The following is a 20,483-nucleotide window of genomic DNA, read 5'->3' on the forward strand; positions in this document are numbered from 1 at the left end:
AAAGGAAATTTAACATTCCTAGGTTCAAGCACATTCATGGATACATTTAACCTCCAAAATATGAAAAGCTATAGATAGGAGAACAAATACAATACTGCTATGTAGAATAATGTAACGTAAGTAATAAAAATAATAGTATTTATGAAATGACTAAAGGATTAACATGCTATAACAGAGGAATAATATACAGTCATAACTGGAAGCTAATAAGCAAATATTCGGATTTACAATATTCCTTGAAGAGTAGAAAATGAAAAACTATTTGGTGATGGTAGCCAAAAAGTGCAAGCAGAAATATGAACACAGCGATAGCTCTGGTGTGCAATAGCGTAATTCAAATGATACAGACCTAAGATGATGGGCATAAGGAGATCTTAGAAAACACAAGAGCTCCAGAGAAAAGATCTCTTTCAAACACATGGAAACAATGGCAGCAGCCAAGAGATTTAAAACCACTGATTTTAAAACAAGGGGAAAGTTTAGAAAAGGATGAAAGATTAAAGAATTACAATGGAAAATAAACAAAATAGAATTACAAAAGAAACCCACTGAGGGGGAATGCAAAAAAAGTAATTTAGCTAGTTGACTTTCCTCCAAATTTTGTATTTGAAACAATATTAATGTGACTATTGCTGCTGAATTCTTTATTATGTAAGTAGAAAGAAATCAATACCCTTGAGATACACCCATTATGAAACCAGATATTTAAAACTAAAGGAAAACATTTCTGGAAGATTTTAAATTGCAAGACAATGAAGTCACTGTATGTATTGTCAGAAAGCAATAGAGGTGTCAGAAATTTTTGCAATACTAAAGGAAAATACAGAATAAAGTGACACCGGCATTTTTTGCTGACAGGGTAAAGACAATTCACATCAAAGAAATGATGTGTATAGGCATTTTAAAACTCAACTCAGCATTCCATTGCACTCCAGTCAGAAACCTAGGAGTCCTACTTGATTGTTTTTCTTCTCCTAACCCCCATATCCATCCAATTAGTGGATCTTATAGACACTATCTCCAAAATACACTTTCTTGCAACTTGGCTGCTACCATCCTAGCCAAAAACACAATTATTAATATTTCTCTCCCATTATAACAGTTTTCTCTTATGAGATTCCCTGTCCATTCTTACCCCTACAACCAATTCTCCAAAGAGCAATAGTAATTTTCTTTAAATGTTAATATTATCATGACTTCCAGTAATTCCTAGAATAAAATTTGACCTCCTTTCCATAGGCTACAAGGCCTGTGTGCTCTAAGCCCAGCTCACCAGTCTTACTCCACATGCTTCAGAAGCTGGCCCCACTGGCCTCCATTCAGTTTCCAGAAATAACAAGCCATTCCTCACCTCTATCCTTGCCACATGCCATCTCCACCGTCTGGAAGCTCCTGCTCTTACCTGCTTACAGAGCTGACTCCTCCTGATGGCTTAATTTTTGGCATAAGTGTTAGACAGGCAGGCCTCTGCTGATTGCTTCATCCCAGGTACATATCTCTTTCTTATTCTATATCACAGTACCTTGCTCCCCCCTTTCATAGCATTTTTTATTTGGAATGAAATAGCTGTGTATTGGTTTCCCTGTTTATCACCTGTTTCCCACCCGGAACAAAACCGTAGACTTCTTGGAGGAGGAGCCAGGTTGGTTCCTCTCACCATTGTGCCTTGGCATCCAGCACAGTGTCTGAGCTATGGGAAGTGTGCAGGAAATGTTTGTGGAATAAATGAGTGAATGAATGAATGGTGTCATGGAGAACATATTCCAACAGATTTGCGACATAATAGAGTAGTTAGGAAAGGCAAACTGACAAATACGGATGAGGTTTTGGAAATTACAATGAGGGAATATGAAAGGGGAAATATTAGTCATTGGATGTTTTTATTACAGATATGTAAATGAATAATCACTAGATCAAAATGAAAGTAGAAAATATATTTGCTTATTTTGTGATAGGGTCTCGCTTTGTCTCCCAGACCAAGGTATAGTGGCATAATCATGGCTCTCAGCAGCCTTGAACTCCTGGGTTCAAGAGATCTTACTGCCTCAGCCTCTTAAGTAGCTGAGATTACAAGCACATGCACCACATCCAATTCAACTGTCATCTTTTCATGGAAATGTGATCCCCCTATGTTGCCCAGGCTTGTCTTGAACTCCTGCCCTCAAGGGATCCTCCTGCTTTAGCCTCCCAAAGTGCTGAGATCACAGGCATTGAGCCGCTGTGCCCAGTTGAAGGTAAAATTGTTTATGAAGTATTCTGCTGCGTAGCTCAGGAAAGCAAAGAGAAGGTAGAATCCTGACTCTCAAAGAGTTCATTCTTGTACAGAGGAGACCAGGACATATTCGAGATAATGAGAGAACATGTTGAGGCCATTTTTCCCTTCCTGTAAACACTAATGGGATGATTCCAGCCTGGCAGGAAGGGCTGAAGGACCAGCCCAGGCTGTCAAAATGAAATCAGTGTGTGCGGCACCAGCTCTAACCGCGGCAGATATTCAGAAGGAAGAACCACTATGATGCGGGCAGGTCAGAAAAATCTCATGGGAGAGTTGGCTTTTCCAACGCGGCCTGAAAGAAAGCACAAGAGTAGACTTGGCAGAAGAAGACAAGGAGTGATGTTCAAATCAGAGAAGGGCTTTTGGCCAGTGTTTATGGAAAACTTAATTGGGACCACATTTGTTCTGGTTCTAAGAAAGCAGACAGTTATGCAAGATAAAGAGAATGGGGAATATCTAGGAAAATCAATTACAAAATCATCAGCTCTAAAAGACCCAATAGGATTGCATTTTAAATGTGACTTTGAATTTTTAAGAAAATCCATTTGAGAGAGTAAAAAAATACCTTAAGGACTTTTTCTTGAGCAGAACAGAAAGTCAAAGTTAGATTTAAGACGGGAAAATGAAAAACAACTAGGAAATCATCAGAAGAATGTTAAATCAACTATCCCTTAATTTGGAATAGATAGAAGGGCAGAAGAGATAAAACTTATTTAAAGGATATAATTATATGAACAAAAATAATTGGCTATTGACAACGGAAATTTAGAGGTTGGGTCAGAAGGTCTGCATTTCCCTCTGGGTCTTCATTTATCTAACCTAGACTGATTAGGAGCAGCCATGCATCAGGCACTGCTTCAAGCTAGTGAGGAAAACATACAACAACCACCAAAAAAACAAGTAAATAGGTATCCTCAGCCAGGGCTACAGGTTATTGAAGCAGGGGAGGGGTGGAGAATGGTGGGGGCTGTGTTGGATATTGGTGTTAGGGAGACCTAAGTGACACAAGGGGGAGAGAGAGCCATGTGAGGGTCCCTATGAAGAAGGGGACAGCGTCAGGTACAAATGCTCCCAGTAGCATTGGATGTGAGGTGAATGGTTTCCCCTGGAGGACAATTTCTAAGCCTTTGGCATGTTTGAACAACAGCAAGAAGTCAGAATCTGGAGAAAAAGAAAAGAAGAGAGAAATAAGAAATGAGGTTGGGGATTGTGGAAAACAGTGGGGTGATCCCTCAAAGACCTAGAACCAGAAATACCATTTGACCCAGCAATCCTATTACTGAGTCTATACCCAAAGGAATAGAAATCATTGTGTTATAAAGATGCATGCATGTGTATGTTCATTGCAGCACTATTCACAATAGCAAAGACACAGAATCCACCCAGATTCCCATCACTGATAGACTAGATGAAGAAAATGTGGTACATACACACCATGGAATACTATGCAGCCATAAAAAGGAACGAGATCATGTCTTTTGCAGGGGCATGAATGGAGCTTGAAGCCATTGTCCTCAGCAAACTAATGCAGGAACAGAAGACCAAGCACCGCATATTCTCACTTATAAGTGGGAGCTGAACAATGAGAACACGTGGACACAGGGAGGGGAACAACACGCAATGGGACCGGGGGCTGAGGGAGGGAAAGCATCAAGATAAATAGCTAATGCATACAGGGCTTAATACCTACATGATGGGTTGACAGGTGCAGCAAATCGCCATGGCACACGTTTACCTATTTAACAAACCCACACATCCTACACATTTATCCTGGAACTTAAAATAACATTTTTTGAAAGGTAAAAAATAAACAGAATCTCAGCCCCCATCCCATACCTGCTGAATCAGAATATGCATTTAAACAAGATCACTTAGTGATTTGTATGTACGTTAAAATTCAAAAAGCAAAAAATAAAAGAAGAAATTAGGTTGGAGAGGTAGCCAGGGATATATTGGCCCAAGACAACACCTTGGATGAGAAATCAGCAGAGATGTGAAAGGCAGGGAATGAAAACATGTCATCTGCATTTTAGAGGACGACAGTTTTCTCATCCTCTCCCTCAAAAACGCTCAGCTCCCAGTAGCACCTCTGTATATCAAGTTGTGTAAAACTTGTTGAAAACTGGTGTGTCCTCTCCCTGGCCTTCTCCTTGTCCTCTTAGAGCCAAATCTGTCCCATCTCCATTGTCACTCTGTAATGCATTCACCATTAAAGCTCATCTGAAGTACTGTAACAGGCTCCTAACAGCTTTCTCTAATTCTTGTCCTCCCTGGATCCATTCTTCCCCCTCAGTCACAATAATTTCTTCCAAGTGCTAAAATTCTTCTCCTCTCCTGCTAAACCCATTCATGGTGCCCTTGTCCATACTCTTGGGCCATGTGCAATCCACTTAGCCCACTGCTTAACAGTCTACCTGAGCCAACTCCTACTTCTCTCTCTAGCCTTCTGTCTTCCCTCCATCACATTCTGCAGTACAGCTCTGCTGAACTGCATTTTGTTCCTCAGATTTCTCTGTCGCTCTCTCCCTCCCTAACCTCCCCCTGCTATTCTCTCTTCCAGAAAGACTCTTTCCCCTGCCTGCAGCTCTACTCATTCTTTGGGTTACTACTTAGACTTCAAGTGTGTTTGAACTTCATTTCCCTTGGAATGCTTCCTGACTCTCCCTCCAGCCCTCAGTCTAGGTGAGTGGTGCCTCTTAAGACTCTACTTGATTACCCCAGAGGAGCCCTCTCACACCCCTGATCATACTGTCCACGCTGTCTCTCGGGGCCACTATTCCATAAGATCCATAAGGCTGAAGCCACATATGTCTCGCTCACTGCTGAATCCCTTGTGATGAACACAGTAACTGCTACAAGGTAGGTCATCAATAAATAGTGTGTGAATTAAGTGTTTTACTAAATAAATGATGCCACATTCATATGATAAAAGCGATCATTAATAATTCTTTAGAATAATAATTAACAATATGGAACATTTACAGCATGTTGTTCAGTTAAAGACGCTCATTACAAAAGCAAATACACAGTCAGATCCGATTTTGGTTTTCTAAAAAGGGCATTAAGAAAGTGACCTCAAAGATGTTCACCTAAAATTTAAAGTGATTTTCTCTTGGGGTTGGAATTCAAGGCATTGTTTTTCCTTTGAGTACATTTGAGCATACATTTCTTTGGTCATCAGGGAAAAAAATGACAAAAATGCTTTAAAGTGCTGGGTCAAGTCATGGACTGTCATGGAAAAGAGGACCCTGGTCAACTGCAATGACGGCGGCCAGTGGTGAACAGAAAGTCCCATGTGAGTGTCCTGGGTCACAGTGGCCAAGGGCGTTGCTAAGGGCAGACTATTTGGGAGTAGAAAGTGAGGAAGGGACTCTAAACATGACAACTTCTTCATAGAAATTATAATCAAATGTAATTAGGCCAATTTTAAAGAAGAGCAGTGGGAAAATGTCTTAAAACTGGGCTAAATTAACTGAGGAGAGGCGTCAGTATCTATCTTCAGCTGCCTTTTATCATTATGATGTCAGGTCACAGGAGATGAAATTAGGTTGGAAAAACAGAGTCAAAGAAGGGTTTATTTAACCAAAACTAATATATGACAAAGCAATTAACAAAACATTCTTCTACTTTCCCAGTCTTCTCTCTGTTCAGTGTTGTCTTGGGCCTGGGTCTCTCTGTATGTCCCCTGCCTTAAGGTGGTCAGAGTCAGAGCCTCGACCTGAATAGTTCAGAAGAAGGGCCAGGACTGTATCATATATTTTGGTCCAAGTGAAAAGCAAAAATTTCACTTTAGCTTCCCCCATTGTTGTGGTCTAAAGAGGGGTGTGTGTGAGGAGATAATTCCGCTGCAAGAAAAAATGAAAATTATATTTACTACTAGTGTATTTACATTTCTATTATAAAGGATCTTTGCTGCATTTAAGAACCACGATATAGTATGAACGTTCTGTGTTTAGTATGGAGAAGTAAGCTTTTAATAAACAGATCCTCCCACAAACAGCTGTTAAATCGGACAAGAAAAGAAATAAAAATAAAAAGCAAAAAACTTTCTCAAGGCTCCGAAAAGTGAACCAAAGCAGGCAGGTTTTGGAAGGGAGTCAAAATACAGAGGCAGCAGCCAGCATGAGGTCAGTTTAACATTTGGGGGGTTCACACGGCCGGCCGGCTGCCACAGTCATGACAATGGCACAGGGAGATGAGATGACAGCACTGAACCTGCCATTTCAGTGCAGAGGGACCCAGGAAGGGAAACCGCCTTTGCAAACTTATAACTGAGGAAATTATGACAGTGAAAGAAATCAGACCTAACCAACTCCATCTTGCTTCTAACCTTTAAGCTGTCCTTGTTCATTCCCAGGCATAGGCCAAGCTATAGGAAGGAATTCAGTTCATGGTTTGACTCTGAAACAAAATTGCTAATAGCCCTTTCCCAAAAAGACCCCTTCTTGCCTGGGGAACCAGTCTGCCTTTGCAGGACTAACAAATTAGCTACAAGATTAGAAATTACATTTTAGGGGGCCATGCAGCCTCTGGCTCTAAGAGTCCGAACCTCCCCAAACTGCTCTTGGGGATAACATCACTACTGTAAAACAAGATCAGTGCTTGAGATATTCTGCAGCCCCTGCACTTGATGGATCAGCTGACACCACCCAGACCTGTCATCTGGCTCAACCAGTTCTGCCATCCCACCCAGGAACAGAAGACAGCAAGAAAAACTCACTTTGACCCCCTATGATTCCATCTCCAACCTGGCCAGTCAGCATTCCCCACTTCCCAAGCCCCTATCCGCCAAATTATCTTGAAAAACTCTGATCCCCAAAATATCAGGGATACTGAATTGAGTGATAATAAAACTCCTGTCTCCCACACAGTAATTCACTCAGTGTGAATCACTCTTTCTCCATGGCAATTCCCCTGTCTTGATAAATCAGCTCTGTCTGGGCAGTGGGCAGGGTGAACCCACTGGGCAGCCTGGAGAAGGCACACCACGAGGAGTGAGGGAGGGTTCTGGGCAGGGAGACAAAGAAGGGGCCCCCAATTCTGAATATGAACTCTCCTGAAGTCTCTGGATGACCCTACGGCACCCTTAAACTGGGCACTGAAAGTAATCAAATGAGATGCCTGCACCCTGCGGGGAACATGAGTTTGCAATGAGTCTAGCCCGTGAGATTCGCACATTTACTTCCGTGAACATTGGTTCATCCACCTTTGTGATATAGGGAGTTTCCTCATCTATACAATGTTATTGCCAGAACAGTTTTGAGATATTTACTCATTCATTCATTCAACAAATGTCTCGTATGTTTCTACAAGCCAGATGCTTTAAGGGATACAGAAATGTTTAGCATCCCTGTCCCCAACGAGCCCGGAGCCCCATGAGGGACAAAGCGTGTACCACCAGATAGCTACCACGTGAAGTAAAACTTGATCAGGGAGGAATTGGCGCGGCAGAAAGAACATGAACTTCAGATCAAACAAACCTGTTTAGAGCCGCAGGAATTATCTGTCAAATGGCATAATAATATCTACCTTGTACAGCTGTTGTGCCGATTAAATGGTGACATTTATTAATTACTTTATCTCTTCGAGGTACTGGTCTAAGCACTGCATATTCGCAGCTCCGTTAATCCTTATAATGACTCCTTTAGGTAGGCCCTAATCCTACCCTTGCTCGATACATGGGGAAAATGAGGAGTCGAAAATTTAAGAAAATTGTTCAAGGTCACTAGGAAGTAAGTAATCAAGCAAGTTCAAACTCAGCAAAGTCTACTCGAGCCTCAGCTGTTAACTGCTAAGTTATGCTGAATAATAATGTCAAAGTGCTGGCTGGGGCGGTGGCTCACGCCTGTAATCCCAGCACTTTGGCAGGCCGAGGCGGACGGATCACCTGAGGTCAGGAGTTCGAGACCAGCCTGGCCAACATGGAGAAACCCCATCTCCACTAAAAATACAAAAAATAGCCGGGTGTGGTGGTGGGTGCCTGTAATCCCACCTACTCAGGAGGCTGAGACAGGAGAATCACTTGAACCGGGAGGCAGAGGTTACAGTGAGCCAAGATCGCGCCACTGCACTCCAGCCTGGGTGACAAAGTGAGACTCCATCTCAAGTAATAATAATGATGTCAAAGTGCCAAACACAGTGCTTAACACATAGGAGGCACTCAACAAATGGCAGACAGTATCAGTACTGTTATAGGTACTGCCGATGCTGTTGTTATTACTGTGAGGCTTAAGAAAGAAACCATCGTTGAAGTTCAAGACCTATGCCTGCAGTTTTAAAACTAAAATGTTGTAAGAATGCTAAATAATTGTCACGTACAGATCTGGACACACGCCTTTAGAAATAAAAATTTATGTTTATCTCTTAGGTATATCCTATTTCTTGTTTAGAAGGAAACCATCAAGGTATCACTATTTAAGTATTCACTCGTTCATCAAACTGTAACTTCTGACTGCCCTCTGCCAGCACTAAAGTGGGCGTCAGAACCATTTTCAAAGGGGAAAGAAAGCTAACGTGGAAAGAGGGTCCTGGTCATTCACTGAAAGTTAGTGCAGTCATTTTCCCCAGCGCTAATGAAAAAAAAGCAGGTAACTAAAATTCCTTGCTGCATCTGCATTTTTATTTAAACAATCTCAGAGAAACTGTGCTATAAAAAAAAAAAAGGAAGAAAAAAAGAAAAATTAATTCAGTTTTAAAGCAAAATTAATGAGTGTGTACCAAACATAAAAATAAAATTTTGGACGGGCACGGTGGCTCACGCCTGTAATCCCAGTACTTTGGGAGGCCAAGCCGGGCAGATCACCTGAGGTCAGGAGTTCAAGACCAGCCTGGCCAAATGGTAAAACCCCGTCTCTACTAAAAATACAAAAATTAGACAGGTGTGGTGGTGGGAGCCTGTAACGCCAGTTACTTGGGAGGCTGAAGCAGGAGAATCACTTGAATCTGGGAAGCGGAAGTTACAGTGAGCCCAGATCGCGCCATTGGACTCCAGCCTGGGCAACAAGAGTGAAATGCTGTTTCAAAAATAAAATAAAATAAAGTTTTACTCACACTTAATAAATCTTAATACCCTACTTTGATTCTAAAAGGTGAAACTATATACTACTTCAAGGATCTCAGCTGCTATGATTCGTAAATGAAGTGGTGATTTAGGGATAATGCCAAGTTTCGAAAGAACAAAAACAGCATTTATTCAGGACTGCTAATTTTATGAGGGTATGTTACACGTTTCTTATGTAAATACATGCAGTTTCGTATGGTCCTAAGAGAGTGCTTTCACCAAGATCATACATGTTAGGATGCTGGGGGGAAAAAAAAAAAAAAAAAAAAAAAAAAAAACTAAATCCCAAAACTATATCACTCCTAAATCCTGACTGGGTAACAAGTCCAGTTTTTGAACAATACACATTATCTGAGAGGCAACTTTTATGATATGTGTTGCTATTGTCTGCAAATCCCTTTAAGATGAAAAGCATTACCACTGAAATTTGAGTTCAACAAAAGGATTTATATAGCTAGGTTACTCAAGGCTATAAAATGGAAAAAAAAAAAAAAAAAGTTTGGTAAACCCTTGGAGCTTGTTGCAGTGGAATTTAACCTACAGGACCTGTGGGCCAGCATAAAGATTTAGACCCCCGACATTCCCTAGAGTCACTTAGAGGTTATGAAGCTTTTCTCTATAAACATGACTGAAACATCATGGATTTATTGACTCAGGAAGTAGCTTTTAAACTGATATATCTGAATTAAAGACTTTTAAGAACAGAGTCCCTTAAAGGTAGTAGTCAACCTCCATCCTTTTTACCGAAGGAAACAAAGAGTGGAAGAGATAAAATTATGTGACTTACCCAAGGTGAGATGACCAATTAATAACAACCATCATAATAGCTAACATTTACTCGGCACCTACTATTTGCAAAGCACGGTGCTAAGGGCTTTCCCATCCTTCACACGTACTTTAAAAATGTATACTAGTGTTACTCCATTTTATAAATTAAAACGTGAGCCTCAAAGAAGCCCAGACCTTGTCAAAAGAGGTAGGTCCGGATTTCAAACCTAAGTAGCGTGACCCCAAACCACACGCATACCCACTCCACTCTACTGCCTCGTCACGGGGCCTGGACTCAAATCTCCTGACCTCCAGACCAGAGAGAGACACCAACTCTCCATCCTTGGCTATGACAGTTTCCAGATTATAAGATCTTTGATGTCTGATAGCAAAATCCAACATTGCAATCTAATAGTTACAGGACTGGAAGATGTGAGTCCGCTCTCTGGTTGTAATACTTGACTTCATAATTACAGGGTAAGAGCAGTTCATACAAAATCTATGTATTCCATAATCCTCTCCATAGGAATAGTGCGAGAAAATATCTTTAACATTTTTAAAACGCATTGGATAAAATGATATGTTTTCAAAATAGTGCATGAAACCTCATATTCTCACTTTGGTCTCTGATTGCCATATGGCTTCCATAATAGGTAGGGGCCAGGAAGGTGGTTCCATTTGACCAGGTATGCTCCCCAGGAGGGGATGGTCATGCTGCAGAGCCAATGGATGTCCTTTATTGCTGGAGGCTTTCATCACTATTGACTTCTTCTTATTCTTTATTAATTTATGGGTATTCTATTCAAATTCCCAGTGGAGGGGAGATGGAATTAAGATACTGATAATGGCTAGACAGTAGTATTCAGACTGTATTTACACATGTATCTAAATATATTCATATATTTAAATATACGTATTTAAATACCAATACGCAGTAATCCTAAGTATATATAATTAGACAACTTCAGAATTAAAATGCATTTAGTTTAAAACTTAAAGATTTCAAAGTTCTAAACCAAATACAAACACGATAAATTCTTCAGCAGTAATGCCAGGTTCTAAGTGCTTATCTTTGTCATTGCTGTTATTGAATTAGGTGGATATTAGAAAACATTCACGATGTTTCACTTTTATCTCTTATCATCCCCACTGTAACCAGAATCCGAAGCTACACTTTCCCAACATGAACCTAGTAAAAGCTCAGCAGAAATTCAGGAGAAATACAGAAACTGTTGATGAAGGATAGAAATCTCCGCGTAGAAGGGCAGACATGTCCTGGAGGAGCGCAGCTGTGAAGGTGACTGCAGCTGACTCTCGGGCTGCCGGATTTGGAACTTTGGGAAGGAGCAGGAGTCACAGAGACAGTACCCAGGAAGGATGTTCAACCTCTACAGGCCTGCCCAGGTCAGATGGAAAAAGGTCCTTGAAGGCAACAAGATGGAGACGAAAAGGATGGAAAAGAGAAAGGATGCGGATGTGTGCTGTTGAGAGATCTATCCGGAGGGAAAACCCAGTTTTAACAGCTTTCCAGCCTGGGAGGAATTGTTACAAAAGGATTCCACTTGCTTACCAAAAATAACAACTTCTCATTCTTTCCAGATTTAAGAAAGCAAACAGCAGAGACGCTGAGTTTTCTTTATGTGCATTTTACTTAAGATTATGGTTACGAAGATAATCTTTAAAATAACATAATGGGATTTCCTTTAAAGAATATATTCAGAGATGGGATAGGACAGTAATTGGGAGCACTGGAGCCGATTTCTGGGTTGGGTTTCCATTTCTGGCTATGTAACCTCAGGCAAGTTATTGATCCTCTTGTGTCTCAGTTTTCTAATCTGTTAAATGGAAATATTAACAGTGTGTGCTTCCTAGCACAACAGTGAGAGTCAAATTAGTTAGCAGACATAGTGAGTGATATCTAAGTGTTGACTTCTATTATTAAATTATTTACCAAATATTAATCCCTCCTGCTAACATAAAACACGATCCGTAGGAAAGATGTTGGAATTAGGTATGGCAACAAGATGAATAAAATACATTTCCTTTCCTCAAAGAATGACGCAGGGAAGCAGGGCAGACAGAAACAACAAAATCCTACAATGGAGAAACTGAAAAGGAGGCAGGCAAGGGTCAGGGCTGGCTCTGAACTCCAGGACGTTCTGTGAATTTGAGGCTCTGCTCACACTAGCTCTCGGCATGTCTGATGTGAGAAACATCCTGGAGACACGGGCTCTTTTTATTTTTTATTTTCTTTTTGAGACAGAATCTTGCTCTGTCGCCCAGGCTGGAGTACAGTGGCATGAGCTCAGCTCACTGCAACTTCTGCCTCCCGGGTTGAAGCAATTCTTGTGCCTCAGCCTCAGAGTAGCTGGGATTACAGGAGTGCACCACCATGCCTGGCTAAATTTTGTATTTTTAGTAGAGACGGGGTTTCACCATATTGGCCAGGCCGGTCTCAAACTCCTGGCCTGGAGTGATCTGCCCACCTCAGCCCCCCAAAGTGCTGGGATTAGAGGCATAAGCCACCACACCTGCTGACACAGGCTCTTTTTAAAGTGCAAAGTGTTCTATAAACATGAGTTACTGCCAATACACAAAAGCAAGCACTGTAAGGATAGGCCAATGAGAGAGGCTGCTTAAATATGCCAGTCACCAGGTATGAGCTCCTGCTAAGAGGCTGCCACACATTCCAGCAAATTCTTCTAAACTCTAATGAAAGCCTGCTTTTCCCTGCTCAGTCTTCAATGAAGATAAACCTTTGAATAAAAGTCTTCGTAATGGAAAACTCATCTTCATCTTGTCAATTTCAGAGTCTCGCATTTTCTCTAGGCTTTATCTAGGCAGCGTGGAGGGGCTGGTGCGCCACTGCATAAAGGAGAAGGGTTCCCAGATCGGCATCCAGGGTTTAAATTACTACCTACAGGCCAATGTCTCCGTGTTTAGATGAGTGCAGGCTTCTTCCGGATGCACAGAGCCACAGCCTAGCTGACATCTCCACGTGACTATCACGAGGGTGTCTCACAAGGGTTCCGACATAGAACACTTCTCCATTTTTCTGTTTCTCCATGAGCGGCACAACCCACTGCAAAGCCCCAGATTCGCTGCTTCACCTTCCCTCACCTTCTACCACCTTGCTCCTTCTCAGGCCTCCTCCATTTTCTTTCCAAAGTTCTTCCAAATCCATCTGCCTCTCTTTTTCAAATTCTACCCTTCCATTCCTAGCAGCCTATATCTATTTCTTGGACTTCTACAACTGTCCCCAAACTTTTCTCCTTATTCTCACTCTTGTCTCTCTCTAATTTATGTTCAACATTGTTCCAGAATGAAAAGTTCAAATTCCCCTGCTTATCAATGGTTTAATAGGAACCATTGTTAGGAAAACAATAGTGATGAAACAGCTACTGCGTATTCAGCACTTAGCCAGGCACTGTGCTAGGCACTTTATCTGTCTCACCTCCTTTAATCCTTCCACTGATCCCAGAACATAGACACAATCATCACCCCATTTTACAGATTAAAATCACCAAGATGCAGGGAGGTATAAAACCACATGCCCATGGGAAAAACTGGTAAGTAAATAGTGGAGCTGGCCTTCAAACCTCCCCCTCCGACTCCCTCCCTCTAGGATGAAGATGAAAGGCCTCGCGGGGCTCACCCAGCCCTGCAAGCCTTGCCCTGCCTGCTTCCACCTGCTATCACCATGATTCTTCTCATCCTCTTAGCTTAGTCATGCCCTCAGCTGCGCCGTCTCCTCCCTCTCCTCTCTTAGGGTCTTTGTACATGGGAGTCTCTCCCGGCTCTCCAAGCCCAGGCACATCCCTTCCGTGCATCTTCAAGGCACCTGTTCCTGCATGTGATGACATACTTACCTGTATGTACACTATTGGAGGGGCCATCTCAGCCTTCCTTAGCATGATTTCCTAGCTCCTAGCACGGTACCTGGTATACATGAAGTGCTCAGCAAAACATTAACAACTAGGAAATTGTAGTATGAGTGCAAGCAAAATTCCTAGCTTTTAGTTCAAGGGCCATTGTTTATTACTAGTGTGATTTTGTGCCAATTACCCCCATCTGAACTTCCAGAGGCCTGATTGTAACTTTCAGGTAACAATCCCAGCAATAAGAAGAAAGCATGTTGGAGTTCTTAAAAGCACTTGCACAAAGATTCCATTCGGTCCCAGAATGACCCTGAAGGCTGCCCTGGACTAAACACTAAATGGCAAGGCCTTCGGTCAGAGTTAAGTGACAACTGACTAATCAAGGGTGTGACAGAGCTTTAAGAACTGCAAAGTGCTCTATGTGAGTGAAGACTGGTGCTGCTTGCTCAGTCATCAGCCTTCAGCAATGTTTCCAAGGTTTCACATTTGTTTAAGGGAGCTGAGCCTGCACTGCAAAATAAGGAGAGGGTGAAGAGCAGAGCTTGCCAAACACATTTAACTCATCGCCAGCACACACTGAGAGAGTGGGACGGCCGGGTAGGCCACAGGCATCTCACCCCAGCCCCGACCCTGGTCCCTGCTCTGCCCGAGTGAGCAGGAAGACAAGAACCTGCCCTTCTTTAGTTGATGTTCACTTCTCCGAAATACTCGATTATGAGGTACTGCCCATCACAGGGGCAGCTCCGGGAGAGCCCAAGCCCTTAGGTTATCTGGGAAGCCAGTGACCCCTTACCAACACCCTCCTGTACCACCGCCCACCTCCTGTCTCTCAGCCTTAGGTAGTCTAAGGTAATTGTGAACACAGAGAGGCATCCTTAGGCACTCAGGCTCTACACCGAACCTCTGCAGATGTGACTCTACGTAGCTTTCAATGTTACTTCTGTGGATCAGAAGCTTACACGCTGGTTCCAAAAAACAATCTAATGTCATGTTATTCTTACAAAATTAACAATTTAAAATAATCCCTTCCATAACATCCCTGAAAGCAGAAATGGGAACAAGTCTTCCTCAAATTACAAAATAATCTCGTGAACACCAGCTTGAGGGCTGTGATTATCTGCCTGCTTCTTCAGGTAAAACTATGCCAGCAGTAAAGCTGCTTTTAAAAATAAAAGTAGCCCTAATGATGTGGTTATTCAGGTGAGTTGAATTCTCTAAGACATTATGAAGTTGATTTAAAAGCAGAAGTAGATGAACTTTATGTTGAATTTTTCAGTGTAAACTCATATCAAAAATGAAACAAAATAGAACTGTTAAGTAAACTGTCACCATGAGAAAGAGATTTTATTTTATTACAGCTATTCATTTTCAATGTATAAATAAAATCACAGAAAGTCCTAGATTATGTCTAATATTCAAATAATTTTCAAGCTATGCTAGCTTAGAGCTAAAAAGGGGGACTATCTTCTATGTTTTTTAAATCAAACAAAACAGGAAGTTCTCTTGCGTAGAGTTTTGCAGAAACAAAGTATAAGGCTGATCAAATTTGCTTATAATTTAAAAAGAGAAACAAAAGTTCTTTCTGGAGTAATAAACAGTAATTACCTTCTGGACACTGGCAGGTGAATCCACTGAGACTGGAAATGCATGTTGCTCCATTTCTGCATGGGTCTAGGATGCAGTAATCAATCTTGGACTGGCAAAGCTCTCCAGTATAACCTGAATAAAACCAAATGTACATTTTATAAAATAAGCTATTCCAGACCTACCATGAGCCACTCTAGGAATTGATGGATTCAACTGGTACCTGCCCAATGAAGGCAGCGGCAGCCTTCAGCTAAGCTGCTCCTAGATCTCATTTATTTTACAAACTATGGTAGTTTAGAAATAATCATAGCAGTTTAGAATCATCGTTCAAAAATCATTTACTCTGTAAAAATCTTCATTGCAAGAAGACCACATTTCCTCAGCATTAGGTCTGTGTTTCATCTTGAAATACCAGTCAGAACCTTCAGAAGCTGAGACTGAATGTCACGTTGATAGCTTCCTTCTGACACAGGAATTTACGGTGTTCAGTTTGATCTAACTGAGATAATGCCACATTCCCTAGGCCATCACAATGGCTACATAAAAAGCATCAGGAAAATGTCTAGGTATTAGCAGTTTTAATGTATAATATTTTGGAGCTAGAATAACCCACCTGTGTTAATTCTGTACCCTCTCCCCCCACTTTCAAGATAAAGAGATTGAGACACACAGAACACTAAGCACATTAATATATTTTATTAATACTTATTTAATTCACAAATCCAACTAAATTCTCTGTGAAACAAGGCTCTCATGGTGATTTTGTTGGATTGTAAAATAACTACATGCAAGTGGTGAGGAAATAACGACGTAAATCTATTGGAACACCTGTGCAGTCAAAAAGCTTTAAATACATTCCAGAATTTTGTTTATTAATTTTAAAAACAAATCCCCTTGAGAGAAAAGTTTAAAAACTAAAATGCTAATAAATTTCTCATCATAAAGTGGAACACGGTAAAGAAAGTTTGGAAAATTTAAGACATTAAACAGAAAAAGAAAAAAAATGTGCCCTTGGTTATGTTATTTGAGTGACAGGACCATCAGTACTGTAGAGATAACTCCTATCAAAAATTTTTAGTCATAGATATTTTCCACAAAATCATGATCATACTGTAACACTTTATTTATTTCTAGGATAGTTTCAACTACATAAAAACTTGTCTTTCTGAATTATTAGTTTTGAAAGACTGCCATTAGCACTTGAATCTGAGATTTACAAAAAAAAAAAGATCCAGTGATATTAGAAAAGAGATGATTCACCTGACCTTCAATTACCTGCTGAATAGATTGTAAATTACAGACTGGGAATGGGGAGGCATTCATTTACAATCCTACTCACAGGCACTCAAGCAGTGTAGGAAACTCTAGCTAATTCATGGTATGAGAAGAGGAGTAAGACAAGCGCACGAACGAAAAATCCAAACACCAGGAAAAAAGGCTATTTCAAAATTCCAGAACAGATTAAATAAAAGCTGTAAATTCAAAATAAGGGAGAGTGAATTGTTTCTAAGAGGAATGCTGCGAATAACTTTTTGGCTAAAAATAATAGCCAAAACTTACAAAAGATCACTTATTTTTATTCATACATTAATATTAATAATGTATCCACAAATTAATACATAACTCATCCATACTCATGTAACCTTATGAGGTCAGTGTTATTGGAATCACCTTGGTTTTTTTTACTTCAACTTTTATTTTAAGTTCCAGGGTACCTGTGCAGGATGCGCAGGTTTGTTACATAGGTAAACGTGTGCCATGGTGGTTTGCTGCACAGATCATCCCATCGCCTAGGAATTAAGCCCAGCATTCCTTAGCTGTTCTTCCTGATGCTCTCCTTCCTCAAACCCCAACTCCCAACAGGCCCCAGTATGTGTTGTTCTCCTCCATGTGTCCATGTGTTCTCATCATTCAGCTCCCACTTAAAAGTGAGAACATGTGGTGTTTGGTTTTCTGTTCCTGTGTCAGTTGAGGATAATGGTTTCCAGCTCCGTCCATGTCTCTACAAAGGACATGATTGCATTTCTTTTTATGGCTGCATAGTATTCAGTGGAGAATCACCCTATTTAATAAATGAGGAAATCGAGGATTATGAAAGTTAAGTAATTTGCACACAGTCATACAGGGAGTCAGGGTCCTGTGTCCAAGCCCTTTCACACAGTATACCTAAGGTTACGCTTAAGGCACTATGCATCACCATCGTCAACAAACAGGTATTTAGTATGAAGGTAAAATAACAGAAAATAATAGCTAAGAAAACACACAGAAAGAGACACAGAGCTTGATACAAAAATGATCAATATTCAGCTCAGGTGTGGTAGCTCATGCCTGTAATTCCAGCACTTTGGGAGTTTGAAACAGGCAGATTACTTGAGGCCAGGAGTTCAAGACCAGCCTGGCCAGCATGGCAAAACCCTGTCTCTACCAAAAATACAAAAACTAGCCAGGTATGGTGGTACATGCATGAAATCCCAGCTATGGGGGATGCTGAGGCACGAGAGTCATTTGAACCCAGGAGGCAGAGGTAACAGTGAGCCGAGACTGTGCCACTGCACTCCAGCCTGGGCAACAGAGAGAGACTTCATCTTAAAACAAACAAACAAAAAAAGTAAAATAATAAAATCTACAAATATAAATATTCATCTATAACTTATAGCCTATGTGTGGTTGGTTATGCTTAGGCTGGAGATGCCAAGAATTATTTTTTCAAATCCCTGGCTTCAAAGATTCTACAAGATGGCTAGAAAAGTAGAGTACATTTATGAAAAAGATAACCGATTACAAGTGGTAGCTTCTTAGAGGCAGGATGGCCTAAAGGATGTAGATGGCATCATGAATTCTGTCCTTGGAAAGACGTCAGAATTGTGACCACAGGATCACACAAAACCACGACGCACAGCCAGCAGCCGGTTCGGTCTCAGATGTGAGAGATGTACATCCCCACAAGACAGAAAAAATAGAAGAGGGCAGGACTCTGAACTTCAAAGTTCTTTCAATAAAATTTTAACAATCACTTCCTTTTTACTTTTTATCTAAGGATTTAAAACATACTTAAACACAGAGAGATGAGGTTATAAACCTCACATATCCATCACCCAGCTCCAACCATTATTAGCATTCTGTCTCTTTAATTTCACCTAGTTTCCTCATGTTTTCCCAGGTTCCCCATGAGGGTATTTAAAATCAAATTTCATTTCACCTGTAAATATTTCAGTATGCATTTCTAGCAAAAGGAGAGTTTTTTAAAGATCACTTTTAATGGTGTCTTTAATTAATATTTCATTCCATTTATAAATTTAATTAAACACTTTAAAACATATTTATATATATTTAATAATATCAACAATTTTCTTAAGAACCACAACTGTCTGATAATGTACAAATCTTTCCATGCACTTAATTCTTCTAGATCTAATAAATTATAAGTGAGGTGAATCTTAAATGCTGTTAAGTGCCCCAATACTGTATGCAAGTTTGGTGAGATTTCAATCAAAGAGGCTAATTTACATTTTTAATAGTCATAAGCGCTTCGGGACCTCACTGGCATTTTGTGGGTAAAGATACCGAGGACTTGCAGGACTTGAGAGGGTCTAATATATTAATAACAGAGTTGTCACATTCAAAATGCCAGTAGTTCCCTCCAATGAGAAACAGTGGTCCATATTCAACATTTTGTCATTGCTTTTTTTCCCCGAGCTTTAAAGTCTTTATATTAAAGATTTTGAAAACACAGGAAACATGGAACTATGGAGAAAAAGATGATGTGCAATGCTCTAGACCCGTAAAGTATGAGCATATTGACATGTCTATGGGTTCAGTATTACTGAAGATGAAGAACACTAATGGAGGAGCATGGGTTGGGGAGTGGGAGGAAGCAGGGAGGCGGGGCTGAGATCACGGGATTACAGGACCACTGAGCATCCTCACCTGCAGGTGGCCAGTGCTACTGGCAATAACCAGTTATGGATCTGCAAAGCTGATGAGGGTAGCATGATGCTCTACCCACCCCAGTCTGTCTGGAAAGGGAGGGGCCCTTTGGCAGGACAGTTACTCAGCGCAGTGTTTCCCCAAGTAGATGTACGGACCATGATGGCAGGAGCTCAAGACCTAACAATCGTCCACACGAAACTCACCAAGAGGACCAGGTATTATTCTTGGCCTCCAGGGAGTTACTAGTTGGCAGTCCCAAGAGTACCATCATCAACTGTATTACTCCCATTACAGTTGCATTACTAGCCAAGTGAAGACAGTTCTGGGAGAGGAGAGGCAGAGGACAAGGAGCCAGAAGCATAACTCTCAAATACCAGCGAGTCACTCCTTAGATCCTCAGAGAGCAGAGGCTTCACTGAAGGTGTTGGACAAATCACTGGTATTCATATACATGTAATACTTTGAACTGGATACCTAAGAGCTACACAAATCACCCTTCCTGTGTCCTTTGGTTTTTTATTTGATCTCATAATCAAGGAGTCAAAACTAAATGAGTGATTGGTAGAAATCTAAATGAAAAATACCATTAAAGTTTTGCCTAGGTTTTCTTTCTTCCATCCTGCTAAAAGTCAGTGTGTTCTCTGGGGACTAAAGTAACCACGCCAACTGTGAATAATATTTCCTTATGCCGCTAAAGCAATGACAGCCACCCAGAGGACCCTGTAGAAGATATGCAAGCAAGATCGATGGTATTGATGCCGCAAACATGAAAGGTAATACACAGTGGCCATTCTGTGTGTGTAACGGAAGAATTTGCTCTAGCATGCACACACAACAGGCATTTCAGCCCTGGAAACCTATGCCAGAGCTCCCAAGTGGAAGGTGGGCAAGACATGGAGAAAAACCCATGCAAAGGCACAAAAGAGTGCAGAAAAGGTGTGAATGTCATTGACACTTGACTAAAAATGCACGACAATGATAAACT

General features: G+C 41.0%; 1 protein-coding gene across 1 annotated transcript in view; it reads right to left on the reverse strand.

Moving 5' to 3' along the window:
- The window catches only part of DNER (delta/notch like EGF repeat containing), a 355,480-nt gene that overhangs the window by 104,520 nt on the left and 230,477 nt on the right, over positions 1-20,483 (reverse strand). Inside the window, exon 7 of the mRNA XM_007966532.3 lies at positions 15,587-15,700. Coding sequence (XP_007964723.3) covers positions 15,587-15,700 — 114 coding nt within the window. The remainder of the gene's footprint in view (positions 1-15,586; positions 15,701-20,483) is intronic.

The sequence above is a fragment of the Chlorocebus sabaeus genome, chromosome 10 (assembly GCF_047675955.1).
Source record: "Chlorocebus sabaeus isolate Y175 chromosome 10, mChlSab1.0.hap1, whole genome shotgun sequence".
Classification (NCBI taxonomy): Eukaryota; Metazoa; Chordata; class Mammalia; order Primates; family Cercopithecidae; genus Chlorocebus; species Chlorocebus sabaeus.